The following is a 23956-nucleotide window of genomic DNA, read 5'->3' as shown; positions in this document are numbered from 1 at the left end:
AAATTACCAACTGACAGCGCAGGCGCAACATGACATTCGACCAGAGAAACCAATACCTACTTGGTCACGCCCTCTGCGTTGAGATCATCTCCGCCTCTGGCCCAACCCCTTCCCCTCCAAGTGTATATAAGGCACTGCATTACCGCCATTAAACGAGACTTGATCAGAGCACTGTCTTGTCTCCATTTCTCGTGTCTCTTGTTCCCCAAATTCCCACTCCCTCCTCCAGGGCCTGCTTCGACGATCCCGCGGGCCGGGATAACGGCCCGTAGAGAACTATCTCAGTTAACAAAACCCCAGGGGAGTGACCATTTTGAAATAAGCATCTGGGCCGGGCACGGTGGCTCACGCCTGTAATCCCAGTACTTTGGGAGGCCGAGGTGAGCAGATCACAAGGTCAGGAGATTGAGACCATCCTGGCTAACACAGTGAAACCCCATCTCTATTAAAAAAATATATACAGGCCGGGCGCGGTGGCTCAAGCCTGTAATCCCAGCACTTTGGGAGGCCGAGGCGGGTGGATCACAAGGTCAGGAGATCGAGACTATCCTGGCTAACATGGTGAAACCCCGTCTCTACTAAAAATACAAAAAACTAGCCGGGTGCGGTAGCGGGCGCCTGTAGTCCCAGCTACTTGGGAGGCTGAGGCGGGAGAATGGCGGGAACCTGGGGGGCGGAGCTTGCAGTGAGCCGAGATCGCGCCACTGCACTCCAGCCTGGGAGACACAGCGAGACTCCGTCTCAAAAAAAATATAAAAATATATATATATATATATATATACACAAAAAATTAGCTGGGCGTGGTGGCGGGCGCCTGTAGTCACAGCTACTCAGGAGGCTGAGGCAGGAGAATCCCTTGAACTTGGGAGGCAGAGGTGGCAGTGAGCCGAGATCGCGCCACTGTGCTCCAGCCTGGGCGACAGAGCGAGACTCCATCTCAGAAAAAGAAAAAAAGAAAAGAAAAAGAAAGAAGCATGTGTTAATGTGTTGTGGGTTATACTCTAAGGTGCCAATAAGTCTGATGATCAGGACAAAGTAAGGGCCCTAAAGGCTGGGGTTGAGCCTAAGTAAAGCTGTACACTGTGGAGAAGACCCATTTAGAAGACCATGTGTGGTCTGTAGTGTCAACAAGATTTGTTTGAGCCATCAGTTCCACGAGGCCTCTAGCCCCAGAGTATAAGAGAGCAGAAAGTTTCTTTGAATGCCTTATTCAAGAGCCCAGTGTTGGCCGGGTGCGGTGGCTCACGCCTGTCATTCCAGCACTTTGGGAGGCCGAGGTGGGTGAATCATGAGGTCAAGAGATCGAGACCATCCTGACCAATATGGTGAAACCCCGTCTCTACTAAAAACACAAAAATTAGCCGGGTGTGGTGGCAGGTGGCTGTAGTCCCAGCTACTGGGGATGCTGAGGCAGGAGAATCACTTGAACCCGGGTGGTAGAGGGTGCAGTGAGCTGAGATTGTGCCACTGCACTCCAGCCTGGTGACAGAGTGAGACTCCATCTCAAAATAAATAAATAAATAATAAATAAATAAAAGAGCCCAGTGTTGTGTTGGAACAGGAGTTAAAACAAATTAAAGAATGTGTAAGCAGAAACTCAGTTGTAAGGAAGAAAACCCAATTCCTGGCCAGGTGCAGTGGCTCACGCCTGTAATCCCAGCACTTTGGGAGGCCGAGGCAGGTGGATCATGAGGTCAGGAGATTGAGACCATCCTGGCTAAAACAGTGAAACCCCATCTCTACTAAAAATACAAAAAATTAGCCAGGCGTGGTGGCGGGCACCTATGGTCCCAGCTACTCAGGAGGCTGAGGCAGGAGAATGGCCATGAACCCAGGAGGCAGAGCTTGCAGTGAGCCGAGATCGTGCCAGTGCACTCCAGCCTGGGCGACAGAGCAAGACTCCGTCTCAAAAAAAACAAAAACCAAAAACCAAAATGAAAACCCAATTCCCCCTGAGAAAAAGAAAGAGCTGGAGTCCTTTAAAAATTAACTGCCTGTTTTTCTGTGGCTGGTGAGCCTTATCTCTCCTCCTTTCCCAGGCATTGTGAAGACCCTGTTTCCCTAGCTGGGCAGCTGCAACGTCATTAGACAGATAAACTCAAGTTGTAAAACATGTTTTTCCTTGAAAAGTAAGAAATGATGTAATGCATGTCTCAGTTAATTGAATAACTGTCTTTGTATGTCTCAGTTAATTGAATAACTGTCTTTGTTTCTCGCTTCTGTAATATTCTTCCCCCTGCACAAATCTCTCCCCGCCCCACAAAATGCTTAAAAGGTAACTTAACTCTTTGTTCAGGGCTCAGTCATTTGCATGTTACTCTGACTGGGTCGGGGCACCTAAATAGTAAATATCCTCCTGAACCCATCAGTCTCTCTGATTCCTTATCAATCCCGCTACAGTGTAGTTTGAGAACAGAACTGAGCACCTTGGTCACTGTCAATAACGTCTCTAACCCCAAGGGTAGGGTGTGTCTTGGTGAAACCCTGTATTGTGGCCCAGCAGGAGAATGTCTGGTGGGATTGGTAAGGAACATGCTCATTTAAGTGGCTACCATGATCAGAATATAGGGAATAGCCTCTGCAAAGGTGAGCAGTGGACAGGGACCCTATAAAATCTGTTTGCTCTCGGCCCTACGAACAGGCTTCCAGGGATTATGCCCCCTTGTTTATATGTCGTTTGCCTCTAGAATATTCAAGCCATTTCATCTGCCTGCACATTAAGCACTCAGCTCTGAAGTTGGAGTTTTGATAGGTACAGAGATATTCGTGACCTGGACTTTTACTCGGGAACTGTGAGGCAAAATATCCCCAGAGTGCTTTCCCTCAAAATATTGACCTAGGATAAAGAGTTGTTGCCACAGTGTTTGTTTGTTCTGTTTTGTTTTTGTTGTTTGTTTTAGTTTTGAGACAGAGTTTCGCTCTTGTTGCTTAGGCTGGAGTGCAGCTCACTGCAACCTCCACCTCCCAGGTTCAAGTGATTCTTCTGCCTCAGCCTCCCGAGTAGCTGGGATTACAGGTGCGCACCACCACGCCCAGCTAATTTTTTTTGTATTTTTAGTAGAGACGGGGTTTCATCATGTTGGCCAGGCTGGTCTCAAACACCTGACGTTAGTTGACCTGCCCGCCTCGGCCTCCCAAGTGCTGGGATTCCAGGCGTAAGCCACCACGCCCGGCCAGCTAGACCATTGCTAATGGCTCAAGAGTTCAGTTCTAGCAGTTGTGCTGACTCTAGTTAGGGAAGGTAAACTTTTCCTTGGTCACTCACTTGACCCCATGGTCCTCCCCAGGTGTCTACTGGTCAGCAGAGAGATGAGACCTCCTCCAGCATCATGGAATCTGGCAACAGACTGAGGACAGAAGAAGCTGCTTTTTTCTTTTTCTTTTCTTTCTTTCTTTTTTTTTTTTTTTTTTTTTGAGACAGAGTTTGTTTTGTTTTGTTGTGTTTTGCTTTGAGACAGAGTCTTGCTCTGTCGCCCAGGCTGGAGTGCAGTGGCGCGATCTCAGCTCACTGCAAGTTCTGCCTCCCAGGTTCACGCCATTCTCCTGCCTTAGCCTCCCCAGTAGCTGGGACTACAGGCCCCCCGCCACCACACCTGGCTAATTTTTTGTATTTTTAGTAGAGACGGGGTTTCATCATATTAGCCGGGATGGTCTCGATCTCCTGACCTCATGATCCGCCCACCTTGGCCTCCCAAAGTTCTGGGATTACAGGCCTGAGCCACCAGGCCTGGCCAAAGCTGCTTTGTTCTACAGGTGGATAACCGAAGGGCCCAGGTTTGCCTCTAAGTCAGCACCATTTTCATTTCAGGAAGGAGACCACTGTGGATGGGGGATGCTGCCTGCAGGACCCAAGACCTGAGAACTGACCAATCAGGCAGCTGGGGTGGGGCCTAGAGAACTGACCAATCAGGGGAGCGTAGAAGGAGCATGGAGAACTGTCAATCAGGGGGGTTGGGGCAGAGCCTGGAGACCTGTCCAATCAAAGGAGCTGAGGCAGGGCCTGGAAACCTGACCAATTAGGACAGCCAGGGTGGGGTCTGAAGAACTGCCCAATCAGCAGAGCTCAGGGCTAGCAAGCTGACCAACCAGAAGAGCAGGAGCAGAGTCTAAAGAACTGTCCAATCAGGGGATTTGGGATGTGACTGGTGAACTCTCCACTCAGACGTGAGCAGAGAAGAGAACCGTCCAATCAGCCCCAGGGGCGAGGCATTGCCGCCCTCCCTGCTGAGCACTCCCGGCCTGCCCTGAGTGACCACGGGAGTTCCCGTTGTGCTCACCGGTACCTGCTGCGAGGCGCAGGGAGCTCGGCGAAGAGCTCAGGTCTTGGGTCCTGCAGGACATGGTGAGTGCAGGGCAGGAGCCGAGCCTGAGCCTGAGCCGGAGTCCTGAGAGGGGAGGGTTGGAAGCGGCCAGAACACGCTGAAACTCCCAGGGGAGCCGCCTGGGAGCCCCATGGAGCCTCTGTCTCCGTGTCACCCCCGGGTCCTGCGGGGAGTTTCCTCCCCTGCCCCAGTCTTCATTCCCTGCAAAGTCGTAGTTGACAGGACGCTGGGATGGAGGAGAAAGAAAAGACAGAGATGACTCCTGCCCTGGGGGGGTCTCACAAAGTTAACTGGAAGAAAAACTAACCCAAAGTCCAAAAACAAAAACAAACAAACAAACAAAAAAACAAAAAACCCACCCCAGCGAGGCGGTGCAACAACCCCCAAAGCAGAATGCGCTTTGGATGCAAACTTTGGGCCCAGGCCCACGTCCCTGGGAGGAGCGAGGGGTGGACAGGTGGTGCGGGCGCTCCTGACCCCAAAGGCCCGCAGGCCGGACTCCAGGCCAGCCGCCCCTGCCTGGGCCTCTCTCCTTCTAAAGATTGATTTGGTTACTTGAGCCTGAGATTTTTTCAGTCCATGGAACATACAGGAAAGAAGAGAGTTTGAAAGATAAAATATTTCCAAGGAGGTGAATTTCAGAAAAAAAAAATAAAGTTCTCCTCTTACATTCCATTTGTTAAAAATTCTTCCGTACCTTTTTTTTTTTTTCCCCTGTTCCTTTTTTGCACGTATGGTTAAGTTTCTCACATCTGTTGTTTTCTTTTCGGTGATGACAAATGGGATTCCAGGGCTTAGCCCTTGACTGGGCTCCCGGGAAAAAGAATCGCAGAGAAAGAGAGAAAATCTCTCTCTTATTATGACACCCTCCGAAATGAATACATTCCTATAAGAAAAAATGTTTGGTGTTTAATTTGGTGAATTACAAAAACTTGCTAAAATATCAGTTATTCTCTTTTTCCAGGGTAGGGAATTTGTAACAGATAATAATTCTGTTATTTTATTTTATTTTATTTTTTTTGAGACGGAGTCTCGCTCTGTCGCCCAGGCTGGAGCACAGTGGCCAGATCTCAGCTCACTGCAAGCTCCGCCTCCCGGGTTCACGCCATTCTCCTGCCTCAGCCTCCCGAGTAGCTGAGACTACAGGCGCCCGCCACCTCGCCCGGCTAGTTTTTTGTATTTTTAGTAGAGACGGGGTTTCACCGTGTTAGCCAGGATAGTCTCGATCTCCTGACCTCGTGATCCACCCGTCTCGGCCTCCCAAAGTGCTGGGATTACAGGCTTGAGCCACCGCGCCCGGCCTGTTCTTTTATTTTTTATTTTTTTGAGACAGAGTCATGCTCTGTCGCCCAGGCTGGAGTGCAGTGTCACGATCTCAGCTCACTGCAACCTCCACCTCCCGGGTTCAAGGGATTCTCCTGCCTCGACCACCCGAGTAGCTGGGATTACAGGCATGCATGGCCACACCCAGCTAAGTTGTGTATTTTTAGTAGAGACGGGGGTTCCACCATGTTGGTCAGGCTGGTCTCGAACTCCTGACCTCAGGTGATCCGCCCGCCTCAGCCTCCCAAAATGCCGGGATTATAGGTGACAGCCGCCATGCCCAGCCCCTTTAATCACTCTTTTGTATTCACTCATAAGGATATGTTGTTAGTGTTTGTTAGTTCCACTGTTTGCTAGTGACTGGGCATTTTCAAATTTTTTCCATTATGACCAGGGCCACTAAAGACATTATTATATGTGTATCCACTTGAATGTCTTGTTCTCATCTGCTTTGCAGCATACCCTCATCCTCTTCCCCAAAAGCCTGATCCAAAATAATAAAAATTAGCCTGCCTCCCTGAGCTCCGCTGATTGGATAGTTCTTCAGGCTCCACCCCAGGTTTCCTGATTGGTCAGGTTCCCAGGCCCTGCCTCAGCTCCCTTGATTGGACAGGTCTCCAGGCTCTGCCCCAACCCCCCTGATTGACAGTTCTCCATGCTCCATCTACGCTCCCCTGATTGGTCAGTTCTCTAGGCCCCACCCCAGCTGCCTGATTGGTCAGTTCTCAGGTCACACATAACCCTCTGCAACTCAGTTGCTGGTGACTCCATGATGCCACTTTTCCTGAGTGAAATAATCAGTCTTCCTCGATTCTGCCTGTTCTGTCTTGCCCCAGCTTGAGCACATCAGGAAATTGTGTATCTCCTCTTAGGCTGGTCCTGCACGCGACTGCACTGTGACCACCCAAGGTGACACACCTGCTTCTCACCTCGTGTGGCTTTCGCCTCCTAGCAGGTGTCCTGGTGTCTGCATCTGCCCCCTATGATCTAGTCTCAGCTGTCACATGAGATCACTGCTCTGTGCAAAGGCCTGGAGTCATTCAGAGCCAAAGCCAAAGTCCTTCCTGTGGCTGATGAGTTCCCCACAAAGTGATGTGCCTCACTTCCCGTCACTCGACCCCCTTTGGTTGCCACTTCCCATCCCCCTCTGCCCAGTCACACAGGCTCTGGCTGTACCTGAAAGAGCCAAGGGCCCACTCCTTCCTTAGGGCCTAACCTCTGGCTGTTTCTCCCACCCAGAACAATTTTCTCCTTTCTGTATTTTTTCATTGTATACTACATTTGCCATGATTAAAGTGGATCACCGCTGAAAGCTTCTCTTGTTTCTAATTTCAGGGAGCAGATGGCATTTTACTATTTTGGACTGGGCCCCCATACCTGTAATCCCAGCACTTTGGGAGGCCGAGGCAGGTGGATCAGTTGAGGTCAGGAGTTCAAGACCAGCCTGACCGACATGGTAAAACCCTGCGTCTACTAAAACTAAAAATAAGGCCAGGCACGGTGGCTCACGCCTGTAATCCCAGCACTTTGGGAGGCCGAGACGGGCGGATCACGAGGTCAGGAGATCGAGACCATCCTGGCTAACACGGTGAAACCCTGTGTCTACTAAAAATACAAAAAATTAGCCGGGTGCAGTGGCGGGCATCTGTAGTCCCAGCTACAGGGGAGGCTGAGGCAGGAGAATGGTGTGAACCTGGGAGGCAGAGCTTGCAGTGAGCCGAGATTGCGCCACTGCACTCCAGCCTGGGCGACAGAGCGAGACCCTGTCTCAAAAAAAAATAAATAAATAAAATTTAAATAAATAAATAAATAAAAATAAAAATTAGCCAGGCGTGGTGGCACACACCTGTAATCCCAGTTAGTTGGGAAGCTGAGGCAGGAGGATGGCTTGAGCCCAGGAGTTCAAGGCTGCAGTGAGCTCTCATTGCGCCATTGCATTCCAGCCTGTGTAGCAGAGTGAGGCCTTGTCTCCAAAAAATTTTCTGGCCTGGTGCGGTGGCTCACGCCTGTAATCCCAGCACTTTGGGAGGCCAAAGCAGGCAGATCGCCTGAGGTCAGGAGTTTGAGACCAGCCCTGGCCAACATGGTGAAACCTCAGCTCTACTAAAAATATAAAAATTAGCTGGGCGTGGTGGCGCACACCTGTAATCCCAGCTACTCGGGAGGCTGAGGCAGGAGAATCACTTGAACACTGGAGGCGGAGGTTGCAGTGAGCCCAGATCGCACCATTGCACTCCAGCGTAGGTGACAGAGCGAGACTCTATCTCAACAAAAAAATTTTTTTTTCTCAAGACTATGACACAGGATAAGGAATATATGACACACGGAGGTTGCAGTGAGCCGAGATCACACCACTGCACTCCAACCTGGGCAACAGAGCAAGATGCCGTCTTAAGAAAAAAATATATATATATGATATACACACATACACAGTTAAATGTTATTCAGTCATAATAAAGAAGGAAATCCTGCCATTGTTGGCAGCATGGATGAACCTGGAGTACATGTGAGACAAGCCAGGCATAGAAAGATGAATACCAGATGATCTTACTTACCTGGAGACTCGAAAAGAGCCAGATTCCTAGAGGAAGAGAGTAGAAGAGTGGCTGCCTGGGGCTGAGGGGCAGGGGAAGTGGGGAGACATGTTGGTCAAAGGGAACCAACTTTCCGTTGTAAGATGAATAAATTCTCTACGTCCAGTGTACAACATGGTGACTGTATTTAAGGATACTGTACTGTATACTTGAAATGTACTAAAAGACCAGGCATAGTGGCTCACGCCTGTAATCCCACCACTTTGGGAGACCAAGACGGTTGGATCACTTGAGGTCAGAAGTTCGAGAGCAGCCTGGCCAACATGGTGAAACCCCGTCTCTACTAAAAATAAAAAAATTAGCCAGGCATGGTGGTGTGCACCTGTAATCCCAGCTACTCAGGAGACTGAGGCAGGAGAATCACTTGAATCCAGGAGGCGGAGTTTGCAGTGAGCCGAGATGGCCCTACTGCACTTCAGCCTGGGGCGACAGAGCAAGACTCCATCTCAAAAAAAAAAAAAAAAAAAAAAAAAAGAAATGTACTAACAGTGTAAATCTTACCTGTTCTTCCCATCAAATTTTTCAAAAAGGTAACTGGTGACAGATGTGTTAATTAACTTCATGGCAATCATTTCCCAGTATATATGTGCATCAAATTGTCATCTACACCTTAAATGTGTACCACTTTTATTTGTCAAAGACAAAAAAAACCTACGACACAGGAAGTGATAACAGACAGAGGGGAAGAAGCCTGAGGACTGAGTCTTAAATCGATATTGGGAGACTGCGGGATCTTGTGTGAGTGTCCTATGAACGGAGTTCAGCTCCCCAGTGCTGTGAGTTCCACCATCCTCACGTACACGTATGTGGTTTGTTTTAGGACACGGTGGTCTTTGAAGACGTGGTTGTGGGGTTCACCCTGGAGGAGTGGGCCTTGCTGAATGCTGCTCAGAGAAACCTCTACAGAGAAGTGATGCTGGAGACGTTCAAGCACCTGGCCTCAGTAGGTAAGGATGGCATTATTTCTGCACTTGGTTATTAGATAATACATGTTTTGTCTGGTTGCAGTGGCTCATGCCTGTATTCCCAGTGCTTTGGGGAGGCTAAGGCAGGAGGATCACTTGAGGCTAGGAGTTGGCAACCAGCCTGGGCAACATAGTGAGACCCTGTCTCTACAAAAAAAATCAAAAATGAGCCCGGCGTGGTAGCATGCTCTTATAGTCCTAGCTATTTGGGAGGCTGAGGCAGGAGAATCACTTGAGCCCAGGAGTCCAAGGCTACAGTGACCCGCGATCACACCACTGTACTCCAGCCAGGGTGACAAATTGAGACCCTGTTTTAAAGAAAAAAGAAAAAAGAGCCGAGCACAGTGGCTCACGCCTGTCATCCCAGTGCTTTGGGAGGCCAGGGTGGATGGATTGCCTGAGCTCAGGAGTTTGAGACCAGCCTGGGCAGCACAGTGCAATGCAGTCTCTACTGAAATACAAAAAATTAGCTAGGCGTGGCTGCGTGCGCCTGTAATCTCAGCTACTCTGGAGGCTGAGGCAGGAGAATCGCTCGAATCCGGGAGGCAGAGGTTGCAGTGAGCCGAGATGGCACCACTGCACTCCAGCCTGGGCGACAGAGTGAGACTCCATCTCCAAAAAGAAAAAGAAAAAGAATAAATATTTTTGCTCATTAAGCCTATTCTAAGATTTATAATGTAGAAAGGGAATACATTGGTTAATGAGACAGTTATAATCGTTGATGTCCTGGACCTAAAATTCAGTAGCTTCTCTGTGATAATAAAAATCTATTAATATGTACTTTTCTTTCTGTCTTGTTGAAAAGACCTAGGGTCGGCCAGGCACAGTGGCTCACGCCTGTAATCCCAGCACATCAGGAGGCCGAGGCGGGCTGATCACGAGGTCAGGAGATCGAGACCAGCCTGGCTAACATAGTGAAACCCCGTCTCTACTAAAAATAAAAAAAATTAGCCGGGCATGCTGGCGGGCGCCTATAGTCCCAGCTACTTGGGAGGCTGAGGCAGAATGGCGTGAACCTGGGAGGCAGAGCTTGCAGTGAGCCGAGATCGTGCCACTGTAGTCCAGCCTAGGCGACAGAGCAAGACTCCATCTCAAAAAAAATAAAAGAAAAAGAAAAAAAAAAGACTTAGGGTCCTTTTGTGTTACCAGTGCGGGTATATATTGGTGGCATGGAGACGTTAATTATTTGAAACATTGTGATGATTTTTCTGTGCATTTAAAATTATCTACCATTTTGACTGCTTGTACTTTTTCTTTTCTTTTTTTCTCATCAGTTGAAATCCTTGAGGGGGACAGCATCACAGGGATTCTGTGTCCAATGGCCTTAGCAGGAAGACTGCTTCAGAATTTGGCATGAATTATGCCACTGTTTCTGTGGGCCTGAATGACCTTTCCCCAGATGCTTCTGGTTTGGTTTGGTTTGTTTTGCCACCAGGAGTCACCGTGTTGTTTTTTGCTTTGTATACATAAGCATGTCTCTTACCCAAAGAGAATTCAGTTTCATCTTGGGCATAAACACCTTCAATTATTATTATTATTATTATTTTTTGTTTTTTGTCGAGACGGAGTCTCGCTCTGTCGCCCAGGCTGGAGTGCAGTGGCGCGATCTCGGCTCACTGCAAGCTCCATCTCCCGGGTTCACGCCATTCTCCTGCCTCAGCCTCCCGAGTAGCTGGGAGTATAGGCGCCCGCCACGACGCCTAGCTAATTTTTTGTGTTTTTAGTAGAGACGGGGTTTCACCGTATTAGCCAGGCTGGTCTCCATCCCCTGATCTCGTGATCCGCCCGCCTCGGCCTCCCAAAGTGCTGGGATTACAGGCGTGAGCCACCGCGCCCGGCCAAACACCTTCAATTTTAAGAAGAGCTGTGTGCTCTCTTTGGTTCTGGAGACCCTGCTTACAGGCAGCCAAAATGGCCTTGGACCACCACCTTCCAGACGCATTTTCTTTTGGAAGTCACGTTCCCTGCAGGCCTCCCCAGGCTCCAAGATGGCAGAAAGAGAGCTCTTGTACTTCTTCATAATGAAGTCAGGCCGGGCACAGTGGCTCACACCTGTAATCCCAGCACTTTGGGAGGCCAAGGCAGGCGAATCACAAGGGCAGGAGATGGAGACCAGCCTGGCCAATATGGTGAAACCTTGTCTCTACTAAAAATACAAAAAATTAGCTGGGTGTAGTGGCGGGCACCTGTAATCCCAGCTACCCGGGAGGCTGAGGCAGGAGAATGGCTTGAACCCAGGAGATGGAGGTTGCAGTGAGCCGAGATCGTGCCATTGCACTCCATTCCGGGTGACAGAGTGAGACTCTGTCTCATAAATAAATAAATAAATAAATAAAATAGCATAATGAAGTCATGAAACAATTAAACACCTGAATGACTTCTTTCTTTGCAGATGCCTTCCTCCTCATATTTCTTCACTTTTTTTGTTTCAGATGATGAGGCTCAACTTAAAACCAATGCGTCCATTTCTCAGCAGGATACTTCTGGAGAAAAATTATCCCTTAAACAGAAAATAGAAAAGTTCACAAGAAAGCATACGTGGGCCTCCCTTTTAGGAAAAAGTTCGGAAGAACATAGTGTGAAAGACAAGCACAACACCAAGGAGAGACGTTCGAGGTGAGTTGCACTGAGAAGAAAAAGGCAGTATCGCCGGGCGCGGTGGCTCACGCCTGTCATCCCAGCACTTTGGGAGGCCGAGGCGGGTGGATCACGAGGTCAGGAGATCGAGACCATCCTGGCTAACATGGTGAAACCCCGTCTCTACTAAAAAATACAAAAAACCTAACCGGGCGAGGTGGAGGGCGCCTGTAGTCCCAGCTACTTGGGAGGCTGAGGCAGGAGAATGCCGTGAACCCGGGAGGCAGAGGTTGCAGTGAGCTGAGATCCGGCCACTGCACTCCAGCCTGGGCGACAGAGCGAGACTCCGTCTCAAAAAAAAAATAAAATAAAATAAAATAAAATATTGAAACTAAATTGCCAAATCAACTTGCTGACTTTAAAAATTATAGTTCTGGGCCAGGTGCGGTGTCTCACTCCTGTAACCCCAGTACTTTGGGAGGTCAAGGCGGGCAGATCACGAGGTCTGGAGATTAAGACCAGCGTGGCCAACATAGCAAAACTCTGTCTCTACTAAAAATACAAAAATTAGCTGAGCGTGGTGGCGGGCGCCTGTAATCCCAGCTACTCCAGAGGCTGAGGCAGGAGAATCACTTGAACCTGGGAGGCAGAGGTTGTAGTGAGCTGAGATTGTGTCATTGCTCGCCAGCGTGGGTGACAAGAGCAAGACTCTGTCTCAAAAAAGTAAAACAAAAAAGTATACTTATGGTTCAGCCTCATGTCTGCAAATATTACAAATTTTAGGGCATGTCATATATATGTATATATAGTATGTGTGTGGCAGAGTTTCGCTCTGTCACCCAGGCTGGAGTGCAGTGGTGTGATCTCAGCTCACTGCAGCCTCCACCTCCCGGGTTCAAGCGATTATCCTGNAAAAAAAAAAAAAAAAGAATTCCTCACTTGGCCGGGCGTGGTGGCTCAAGCCTGTAATCCCGGCACTTTGGGAGGCCGAGATGGGCGGATCACGAGGTCAGGAGATCGAGACCATCCTGGTTAACACGGTGAAACCCCGTCTCTACTAAAAAAATACAGAAAACTAGCCGGGCGAGGTGGCGGGCGCCTGTAGTCCCAGCTACTCGGGAGGCTGAGGCAGGAGAATGGCGTGAACCCAGGAGGCGGAGCTTGTGGTGAGCCGAGATCGTGCCACTGCACTCCAGCCTGGGCGACAGAGTGAGACGCCGTCTCAAAAAAAAAAAAAAAAAAAAGAATTCCTCACTTTACTTAGTTCCAAGGGCCTTTGCTATTTTATTCCATTCCACAGAGGAGGAAACAGATTTAATGAGGTTGGACAGTGGATGGAGCTGAGTATAGAATGCGGGTGTGATCCTATGTGAAACTTCCCGTGACTCCAGGCTGAAGTAGAGCCTGGATTAGCATCTCTTTTTGGAGCTGCTTTTGGGAGGGGAAGGGTATGGAAAGTTCTAGAACTGCTTACCCTGGAAACTGGGGAAGTAGGTAGCCAGGTGGGAGGTGGGGATTTTCTCCTCCAGGATGTCGGTTTTGTTGAGGAAGAGGATGACGGAGGTACTCTTGAACCAGGGTAGTTCCAGGATAGTCCCGAACAAGGCGAGGCTCTCCTTCATACGGTTCTGTGTTGGGGGCGGAAACAGATTATTGCTTCAACCGGCCAGCTCGGACAGGAAGCCCTCCCATCGTGGAGATGGGGCTGTTGGCTCCAGGGGCGTGGGCTCACCCCTACCTGCCCGGCTGGGGCTGAGGCGGGTGTGCCCGTGTTTCCGTGTGGACAGCTGCCTGGGTGTGCCTGACATGGTTTTGTGCCTGTGCTGGTTGGGGTGTCCTCCCAAAATTCATGTCCCCGCAGAGCTTCAGAGTATGACCTTATCTGGAGAGAGAGTCTTGAACTCCTGGCCTCCCAGCGTGCTGGGGTTACAGGCATGAACCACCGCACCTGGCCTGGAGATAGGGTCTTTGAAGAGGTCGTTGAGGTGAGGCAATACTAGAATAAGGTGGGCCCCCAAGTCCATGACTGCTGTCCGTATAAGAAGAGGGAGGCCTGGTCAGGCACAGTGGCTCACGCCTGTAATCCCAGCACCTTGGGAGGTCGAGGCGAGCGGATCACCTGAGGTCATGAGTTCAAGACCGTCCTGGCCAACGTGGTGCAACCCCATCTCCACTAAGAATACAAAAATTAGCTGGGCATGGTGGTGCACGCCTGTAATCACAGCTACTTGGGAGGCTGAGGCAGGAGAATTGCTTGAATCTGGGAGGCAAAGGTTGTGGTGAGCCGAGATCACACCACTGCACTCCAGCCTGGTGACACAGCGAGACTTCATTTCCAAAAAAAAAGAAAAAGAAAAAAGAAGAAGAAGAAGAGGGAGACCTGGCCAGGCGTGGCAGCTCACAGCTGTAATCCTAGCACTTTGGGAGGCCAAGGCGGGCAGATCACCTGAGGCCAGGAGTTCGAGACCAGCCTGGCTAACATGGTGAAACCCCGTTTCTACTAAAAATGCAAAAAATTAGCCAAGCATGGTGGCGGGCACCTGTAATCCCAGCTACTCAGGAGACTGAGGCAGGAAAATCACTTGAACCTGGGAGACAGAGGTTGCAGTGAGCCAAGATCACGCCACTGCACTCCAGTCTGGGTGACAAGAGCAAGACTCCATCTCACAAAAAAAGAAAAGTACAATAAGGTCTCAAATGCCTTGTGTTACGGGGTACATCATGTTTCCCTAAAAATCATATGTTCAAGTTCTAATCCCCTAGAACCTCAGCATGTGACCTTCTTTGGAAACAGGGTCATCACTGCAGAATTAACCCAGATGAGGTGGTCCTGGAGTAGGGTGGGCCCTGATCCTAGATAACTGGTGTCCTTATTAAAAGAGGATATTAGCCGGGTGCAGTGGCTCACACCTGTAATCTCAGCACTTTGGGAGACCAAGGCAGGCAGATCACTTGAGGTCAGGAGTTCAAGACCAGCCTGACCAACATGGTGCAACCCCACCTCTACTAAAAACACAAAAATTAGCCAGGCATGGTAGCGCATGCCTGTAGTTCCAGCTACTCAGGAGTCTGAGGCAGGAGAATTACTTGAACCTGGGAGGCAGAGGTTGCAGTGAGCCGAGATCGCACCATTGCACTCCAGCCTGGGCGGCAAAGCGAAACTCAGCCTCAAAAAAAAAAAAGAGAGAGAGAGAGATTGACCAGGCTCAGTGGCTTGTGCCTGTCATCCCAACACTTTGGAAGGCCGAGGTAGGAGGATTGCTTGAGCCCTGGAGTTTGAGACCAACCTGGGCAACATAGTGAGATCCCATGTCTACAAAAAGTTTTTAAAATTAGCCGGGCGTGGTGGCACGCACCTGTAGTCCCAGCTACTTAGGAGGCTGAGGTGAGAGGATGGCTTGAGTCCAGGAGTTCGAGGCTGCAATGAGCTATGATCACATAACTGCACTCCAGCCTGGGTGACAGAGCAAGACTCTGTCTCCAAATAAAAAGGAGGAAGTTTACACAGAGACGTGCACACAGGGAGGACACTGTGTGTTAGGTGGAGGCAGAGATCAGGGTGACGCCCCTACAAGCAAGGATCACCAAGGATTTCCGGCCACCACTAGGACCTAGGAGAGGCTTGGGACGGATTCTGTCTTGTCAGAAGGCCCCAGCCTTGCCCACACTTCCCTCTCTGACTTCTGGCCTCCGGAACTGTAAAGAATAAATATCTGTTGTTTAAACTGCCGGGTCTGTGCAGCTTTCTTACGAAAGCCCTAAGCAGCGAGTCCATTTCATGTGGCTAGACTAGAGGACAAGCAGTATCAGGATGACCTAAAATTCATTCCATCTCATTCAGCCTGAAAGTTAAAATTACATCATCTGACCCAAACTGGGTGAAACCTTAACCCTTACAGTCACGCCTTGCAGGTAATAATGCACCCGACCTTTGGGCTCAGGGATTGAGCAGGAGAAAAGTTCACTCGTAAAAGAAGCGGCCTCAGGCCTTTCTGAACAGAAGCAGAACGTCGCCCCTGGGGAGAGACCTGCTCTCCTGGGACGGCTGTGCTTGCCTGTGTGCAGGCGGCCATGTCTCTCTCGGGGCTTGAGTGTTCCTCGATGTGGCCGGTGCTTGTGTAGCTGTGCGTCCATGTGTGACTCCCTCAAGGATGTGTTTGTGAAGACTGTGACAGAAGCCCTGGTGTTCCATGGTGCGGCCAGCATGCGGACAGGAATTTCCACGTGTGTGTGAGCACTTGTGTGTGCAAGTGCATGTATGTGTCTTCATGTATGTGCATGTGTGTGTGCATGTGTCTTCATGTGTGTGCATGTGTATGGATGTGTGTGCGTGTGTGGATGTGTGTGCATGTGTCTTCATGTGTGTGCATGTGTGTGCCTGTGTGTGCATGTGTGTGGATGTGTGTGCATGTGTGCATGTGTCTTCGTGTGTGGATGTGTGTGCATGTGTATGCATGTGTGCGTTTGTGTGTGTGCATGTGTGCGTGTGTGTATGTGTAGTGTATATGTACATGTGTGATGCATATGTTCATGTGCATGTGTGTGCATGTGCATGTATTGCACACGTGAGTGCATGTATGTGCACGCATATGCGCACGTGTGATGTGTGTGTTCACGTGCATATATCGTGCATGTGCATGCGTTTATTGCATGTGTTCATGTGCATGCGTGTGCATGTATTGTGCACATGTGTGTGTGTTTATTGTGTGTGCATGTGTGTGCATTGCATGTGTGTGTGCATGTGCGTGTGTGCGTGTGTAGTGTAGGTGTGTGTGTGTGTCTGGGGTCCTGGCCAAACACCGTGGGTCTGTGTCTTGGGTTGCTGCAATCTGACCATGAAAGGCTGAAGGGGCAAGTTCATAGCCATGCTGGGCACACAGGCCCGTTCAGGGCAGGGACACCTCCCTTTCTGTGCCAGAGCTTCCTGCTCAGGTGAGGGGCCCTGGGCCAATAAGTGGGTACGGTGAGGGAGGCGTTGGCGCACCTCCTGGTTGTTCTCCTCCAGGCACTGGTCATATTCACTCAGCGAGGCCAGGTAGATGAGGGCGATCACGTTCTCGAAACAATGGATCCATTTCTTACGCTCTGACCTCTGGCCCCCGACGTCCACGATCCTACAGGGAATCGAAGTGCCCCCTTTCAGAGCTCAGGACCCTGCTCCGTGACACCCCCAAACCCCATCACGTCTGGGATATGCCAAGATCAATAATAGCAACAGCAAGAATAGGTGCTAGCCTCTCGTGGATTTGCCATGTCATTCCCGCAAGGCAGGAACGAGTCTTACGCCCATTTTACAGATGAGGAGGCTGAGACCCGAGGAGGAAAGGGGACTTTCCCAAGCTTCTACTGTGCTGGGCTGCCCGCTTTCTACCCCTGCATTACAGGGTCGCAGGTCGGACAGATCTGGAATGTGCCCTGGTGCTGGCTGGGCACACCACACACCGCAACAAAAACCTTCCCCCACCTTCCTGTTCTCTCTCTTCTGAGAAATGTGGGTCACTGATAACCATCTGTGCGTCATTTCCCTGGGGATGCAACCGTTACTCAGGAAGTGCCAGAGCAGAGGCTTTGGACGGGCCCGGGCCAGGGCCTCAAGCAAGATGGGACTTGCCTTATTGCACAGGAGGGGAAACCGGGACTGATGATTCAGCAGTTAGGCTGCAGCTGCTGTGTGTGTCTCCTGATCCCTGAGACCCACTCCTCCCATGCGTCCTCAGAGTCCCTCAAACGCCACATCCAGAGCCAGATGGGGTTGAGAGGGGGTCTGGAGAATGAGACAGGGGTGGGGTCGGCCACTGGCTAGTTGGGAACTGCGGGCATCACCTCTCATCTCGGGTCTCAGTCTCCTCTGAGCCCTCACTCCATTCATTCGCCTCACTCCAGGGCCACACCTAAAAATCACCTCCCCAGCCCAGACTTCCGCATGATTTCCCAGCCTCTACCTTCACTCCTAAACTTTTACCCATCCACCCACCCATTCATCAATTTATTCGCTCATCCATCCATCCATCTATCCATCTACCCATCTATCCACCCACCCACCTATCCATCCATCCATCCATCCATGCATCCATCCATCCATCCATCCATCCATCCATCCATCCATCCACTCATCCATCCGTCTATCCACCCACCCACCTATCCATCCATCCATCCATCCACTCATCCATCTACCCATTCATTCATCCACTCATCCATCCTCCCACCCATTCATCCACCTACCCATCTATCCACTCACTCATCCACCCATCTACCCATCCACCCACCCTCCCACCCATCCACTCATCCATTCATCCACTCATCCATCCATCCTTCACTCACCCATCCACCCATGCATCCATTCATCCATCACACACCACCCATCTAGCCATTCATTCATCCATCCATCCACTCATCCACCTATCCATCCACCCATTCATCCATCCATCCACCCCACCCACCCATCCATCTATCCATTCACCCATCCATCTATCCATTCACTCATCCATCCTTCTATCCATCTACCCATCTATTCATCCATCCATCATCTACCTGCCTGTCCACCCATTTACTCAATCCACCCCCCATCCATCTCTCCATCTACTCATCCATCCATCCAACCATCTATTCACCCATTATCCATCTACCCATCCATCCATCTACCCATCTATCCACTTACTCATCCACCCATCTACCAATCCACCTACCCACCCACCCATCCACTCATCCATTCATCCATCCATTCATCCACTCATCCATCCATCCTTCACTCACTCATCCACCCATTCATCCATTCATGTATCACCCATCCACCCATCCATCCATCCACCCATCCATCCATCCACTCATCCCTCTTTCCATCCATCCATCCATCCATCCATCCACCCACCCATCTACCCATTCATTCATCCACTCATCAATCCTCCCACCCATCCATCCACTCATCTATCCCTCAACTTATCCATCCATCTATTCATCTATCCACCCACCCATTCATCCCCCCATCTATTCCCTTCCATCTTTCCAACCATCCACCCACATTTACCAACTTCTACTCTGACCTTTAGCTATTCACTAAAGAAGCAGAAGAATCAAACTCAGCTCCTAACCTTGTGAGGCTCTCCATCTTGTGGAGGAGACCCACAGGAAACAGATAAATTGTGAACCTTCCTGGTAAAGACTATTGCAGAGGCCAGAACAATAGGTTTGGGGGATTTAGGGAAAGGAAGGCCAAACACGGGTAGGTCAAACATAATTCCTGTCTCTGGGCATCATCTTGCACACCTGCTCAGTTCCCTGCCATCAACCCATGGAAACAGATCTTGCTAAGGTCACCAGTGACCCTCTAACTGCCAATCCCAGCGTCATTCTTCTCACTGTATTCTTGATCTTTCCTTTCCTTGACCTTTGACATTGGCCATTGCTCTGCTGGGTTCGGGTTAGGGTTGCTGCACTGGCCATTCCCAACTCTGTCTGCCAGCTAAGGTGGTGTCCAGCCACCTCCCCAATGCCCCTAGGCCTCTCAGACTCAACCTGTCCCAAAGGACTCTATCTTTACCTTTTCATCCCCAAGCCCACTGGCTCCAATGTCTACCCCCATCACCTTGACAAAAAACTCGGGTGTCATTTTTGACTTCCTGTTCTAATTCCCACACTCATCCACTCCTGCCCATTCCACTGTCCTGGCTCCTCCTTTCTCTGAGTTTCCTGACTTCCAGCCTCACCCTCTAGTCCATCCCCCAGTGTTGATGACTACAGGGATCACCTCTGAGCTCCCCAGATCAGGCCTCCCCAGGCCTGGTCCTGACTGTATAGTCTCTATTTCCTCCTCCCCAGCAACCCCTTCAGGGTTAGGACTAGTGAACTCCAATTCATCTGTCAAAACCCCATTAATGTCCCCTCCTCCAAGAAGATATTCCCTCCTGGATCTCTGATGCCTCAACCTGGGCTCCTCCAGGTCCCACTCCTGACTACCTGGGGGCCTGGAGGTGTCTACATAGAGCTTTGCTTCCCCTAGCTTGGCAGCTCCTTGAAGGCTGGGACTAAGAAACTCCTACTCATCCCTCAGGGCCCCAGCTCCTTTGCCCCTCCTCCTCCTACAGGAAGCCTTCCCTGCCCCCTAGGCTGGGCCTAGGTAGAGCGCTCACCGCAGGTTGGTTTTCTGCACGGAGAAGCAGTACTCGTTGATGCCAGTGGTAGGCATGCGGCTGCGAAGCACGTCCTGAGCCGTGGGGACGTAGCCCTCCTCAGTGATGCGCTCCAGGTGGGACAGGTAGCTGCAGAGCGAGGAGTCCTGAGGCCCAGCCTTGCAGCCAGCCTCCCTTTGCTTCCCAGGCCCCTACAAAAGGCCCAGCAAGGACCCTGCTGGGGCTGCTTGGGGAGGAGAGCTCCCTGGGTGGGGGTGGGATCCCTGGGCTTGGCAGATGGCCCAGGAGCATCCCCCATCTGAGGCAACGGAGCCCCAAGGAAAAGCAGCTTCACACACAGAGCAGGGTGACCCAAAGGATGGTGTGACATGAGGAACAGCTTCATTGGGGAGTGGTGTCCCCTGGGAGAGCTGCTAAAGTTTAGAGTCCCCCAAGAACAGGGTCACTCTAGGAACAGGGTCCCCCCAGGAATAGGGTCACTCCAGGAACAGGGTTCTCCACCAATAGGGTTCCCCCAGGAACAAAGTCCCCCCAGGAACAGGGCTCCTCCAAGAACAGGGTCACTCTAAGTAATACAGTCCCCCCAGGAACAGGATCACCCCCAAGAACAGGGCCACTCCAGGAAAAGGATCAACCCCAGAACAGGATCCCCCAGGAAATAGGGTCTCCCTGGGAACAGAGTCACCCCCAGGAATAGAGTCCCCCCAGAAACAGGGTCACCCCTGAAATAGGGACCCCAAGGCACAGGGTCACTCCAGGAACAGGGTTCTCCAGGAATAGGGTCCCCCAGGAACAGAGTCCCCCCAAGAACAGGATCACTCTAGGAATACGGTTCCCCCAGGAACAGGGTCACCCCTGAAACAGGGTCCCCACAGGAACAGGGACCCCCAGGCACAGGGTCACTGTAGAAACAGGATTCCCCCTAGAACAGGGTCTCTCCAAGGAACTGGATTCCCTCAGGAACAGGGTGACCCCTAGAACAGAGTCCCCCTATGAATAGGGTCACCGCAAGAACAAATTCACTCCCAGAACAGAGTCACCCCCAAGGAACAGGGTCCACCCAGGAACAAGGTCATTCCCGGAAGAGAGTTCCCCCAGGAAAAGGGTCACCCCCAGAACAGGGTCCCCCAGGAATTAGGGTCCCCCCTGGAAGGACCTCATCCTGGAGCAGGACCACCTCACAGCCCACCTGCGCCCACAATACCTCCTGCTGCAGGAAACCAGCCAGCCTGGCCGCTGCCCTCAGCCCCTCCCCACGCGCCCATCCCCCGCAGACCCCAGACTCACTACACGGCTGAATCAAGCAGGTGGAATTCCCGCCGGCGCTCATAGCAGGCCCGGATGCCGGCATCCCTCCACAGCCACTGCATGGCCACGGCGTAGCGCTTCTCAAACGTGGCCACTTTATAGGGGTCCTGGCTCATGACCAGGCTGGCGTGGTGCTGGGGAGGGAGGACGGAGGCAGTTAGGGTAGCCCGTCTGAGTGAGGCTGCCCTCCCCAGGCATCTCTGCAAGCCCCCGCGTCCCTCCCTGAAACACACTCTCTTCCCACTGCCCTTCTTGTTCCCCAGAGCCCCCGAGCCCCCCACACACCTCTAATTTGTCCTCTGTCTGTTTGTGCATGGATCCCCGGAGAGAAAAGCACAGGCCAGCACATGAGGGGCTGCAGACTGCACATGTGCTCGGGCGATCTCAGGCTCAGGGGGAGCATGGCACCCACAGGGGTCAAGGGCAGCCAGCCCTGCTCTTTACACTAGCTGGCTCCCAGAAAGCACGGCACTCACAGTCCCCCCATTCTATACAGGAAGCCACTAAGACACAGAGCACTGAAGCAATCTGCCCCTCACAGGCCCCCCAAGAGGCGCGTGAACCCTGAGCTGCCCGCTGGACCCTCGGCTTCCCCTTCTTTTCTCCAAACAGCCCTGGCTCCCTCCAGGCACTACTAGCATTGCTCAGACCTTTGTGATGGACTGAGTGTTGTGTGTGCATTTCTCTGTGTTTGTTCACGTACAAGTGTGCTTGTGTGTGTGTATATAGACGTACACGTGTGCATGGGTGTGTCTGGGTGTGTCTGGGTGTGTGATTTGTGTGCATATTTGTGTGTGGGGCACGCACATGTATCCTTGGGTGCATTTGTGGGTGCGTACATAGGTGTGCTTGTGTGTGCATTTGTATGTGTGCACACATGTGCGTGCATGTGCATGGGGGATTGCATGCAGGCTTGTGTGTATCTTTGTGTGAGTTTCCGTGTGTGCATGTGTGTATGTGTGTGCATGTGGGAATTTGCATGCACGCTTGTGTGTATTTGTGTGTGTGTACACGTGCATGGGCGTGTTTGGGTGTGTACATTTGTGTGTGCACTTATTTGTGTGCATCTGTGTGGGGGCATCTGATGGATCGTTGTGTGCATTTGTGTGTGTGCACGTGTGTGCGTGTATGTGTGTATACTTGTGTGTGCACTTGTATGTATGCACGCATGTGCACGTGTGTGCATTCATCTGTGTATGTGTGTGGACATGTGCATGTGGGCATGCATGTGTATCTTCGTGAGCATGTAGGTATGTGTGTGTCCTTGTGCACGTGTGTGTGTGCATACCTGTGCGTGCATGCATGTATGTGTGTATACGTGTGTGTGCACTTGTATGTATGCACACATGTCTGGAGGACATGGCCTTGCCCCAGGGTCTAGGGACCCTGCCCTGCCCTGAAGTCTGGGGAACTTGGCCCTGCTCCGGGGTCTGGGGAACCCTGCCCTGGGCCCCTGCCTGCCCTGATGGCTCACCTTGCTCTCAGGCCTGCTAAAGGGGATCTGCAACCGCTCCATGGCCTCGATCATGGCCCGCATGGACACGAAGATGTTCTGGTAGACCAGGGGCCGGAAGCCCTTGCGCTCCTCCTCTGAGTAGCCGGCGCCGTGGATGATCCGCATCTGCTTGATGAAGGTGCTCTTCCCGCTCTCACCAGGGCCTGGGGACGGAGCAGCAGAACCACTCAGCCCACCACAGGGCTCCCACCTCCGACACCCCAACCCCACGTCAGACACCCCCAACTCCACGCCAGGCCTCCTGGGTTCAAATCCCGGTGCAGCTGGGGCATCACTCAGTGACCCTAGGCTAGCGACTTTGCCGCTCTGTGCCTTGGTTTCCCCATCTGTAAAACATGATCTTCAGGCTGGGCATGGCGGCTCATGCCTGTAATCCCAGCACTTTGGGAAGCTGAGGCAGGCGGATCACCTGAGGTCAGGAGTTCGAGACCAACCTGGTCAACATGGCGAAACCCCGTCTCTATTAAAAATACAAAATTAGCCGGGTGTGGTGGTGCGTGTCTGTAATCCCAGCTACTCGGGAGGCTGAGGCAGGAGAATCGCTTGAAACTGGGAGGCAGAGGTTACAGTGAGCTAAGATCGCACCATTGCACTCCAGCCTGGGCGACAGAGCGAGATTCTGTCTCAAAAAAACAACAACAAAAAAACCCAAAACAAAGCACAAACTAAAAAACATGGACCTCAACACACTATGCCTGCTGCATCAAAGTGAGGGCCAAATGAATTGATTATAAAATATTCACAGTAAGGGTCACAAACTCCGGCTCCCCGAGGGCCAGATCCAGCTATTTTTGTGTGGCCAGCAAGTTTTTGTGTTTTTAATACTTTTTATGGTTATGGTTCTTATGGGTTTTTTCCTTTTTCTTCTTTCTCTTTCTTTCTTTTTTCTTTTTTCTTTTTTCTTTTTTTTTTTTTTTGAGACAGAGTCTTGCTCTGTTGCCAGGCTGGAGTGCAGTGGCGTGATCTCGGCTCACTGCAACCTCTGCCTCCCGGGTTCAAGCGATTCTCCTGCCTCAGCCTCTCGAGTACCTGGGACTACAGGCGCCCGCCATCATGCCCAGCTAATCTTCCTATTTTTAGTAGAGACAGGGTTTCACCATGTTGGCCAGGATAGTCTCGATCTCTTGACCTTGTGATCCGCCTGCCTCAGCCTCCCAAAGTGCTGGGATTACAGGCGTGAGCCACCGCACCCAGCCTTTTTTTTTTTTTTTTTTTTTTTTTTTTG

General features: G+C 51.2%; 1 protein-coding gene and 1 pseudogene across 1 annotated transcript in view; both read right to left on the bottom strand.

The window, feature by feature from the left end:
- Positions 1-4273: 4273 nt before the first annotated feature.
- Positions 4274-11670, bottom strand: LOC112612783 (annotated as a pseudogene).
- A 1360-nt stretch (positions 11671-13030) lies between these two features.
- GNA15 (G protein subunit alpha 15) overlaps positions 13031-23956 on the bottom strand; it is a 24781-nt gene continuing 13855 nt past the window's right edge. The window contains exons 2-6 of the mRNA XM_025367699.1: positions 22690-22874; positions 21195-21349; positions 19908-20036; positions 16766-16895; positions 13031-13409 (exon numbers count right to left, since the gene is read on the bottom strand). Coding sequence (XP_025223484.1) covers positions 13242-13409; positions 16766-16895; positions 19908-20036; positions 21195-21349; positions 22690-22874 — 767 coding nt within the window. The 3' untranslated portion in view covers positions 13031-13241. The remainder of the gene's footprint in view (positions 13410-16765; positions 16896-19907; positions 20037-21194; positions 21350-22689; positions 22875-23956) is intronic.

Source organism: Theropithecus gelada, chromosome 19 (assembly GCF_003255815.1).
Source record: "Theropithecus gelada isolate Dixy chromosome 19, Tgel_1.0, whole genome shotgun sequence".
Lineage (NCBI taxonomy): Eukaryota > Metazoa > Chordata > Mammalia > Primates > Cercopithecidae > Theropithecus > Theropithecus gelada.
Note: the sequence above shows the minus strand (reverse complement) of the source record. Positions and strands in the feature narration are given on the sequence as shown.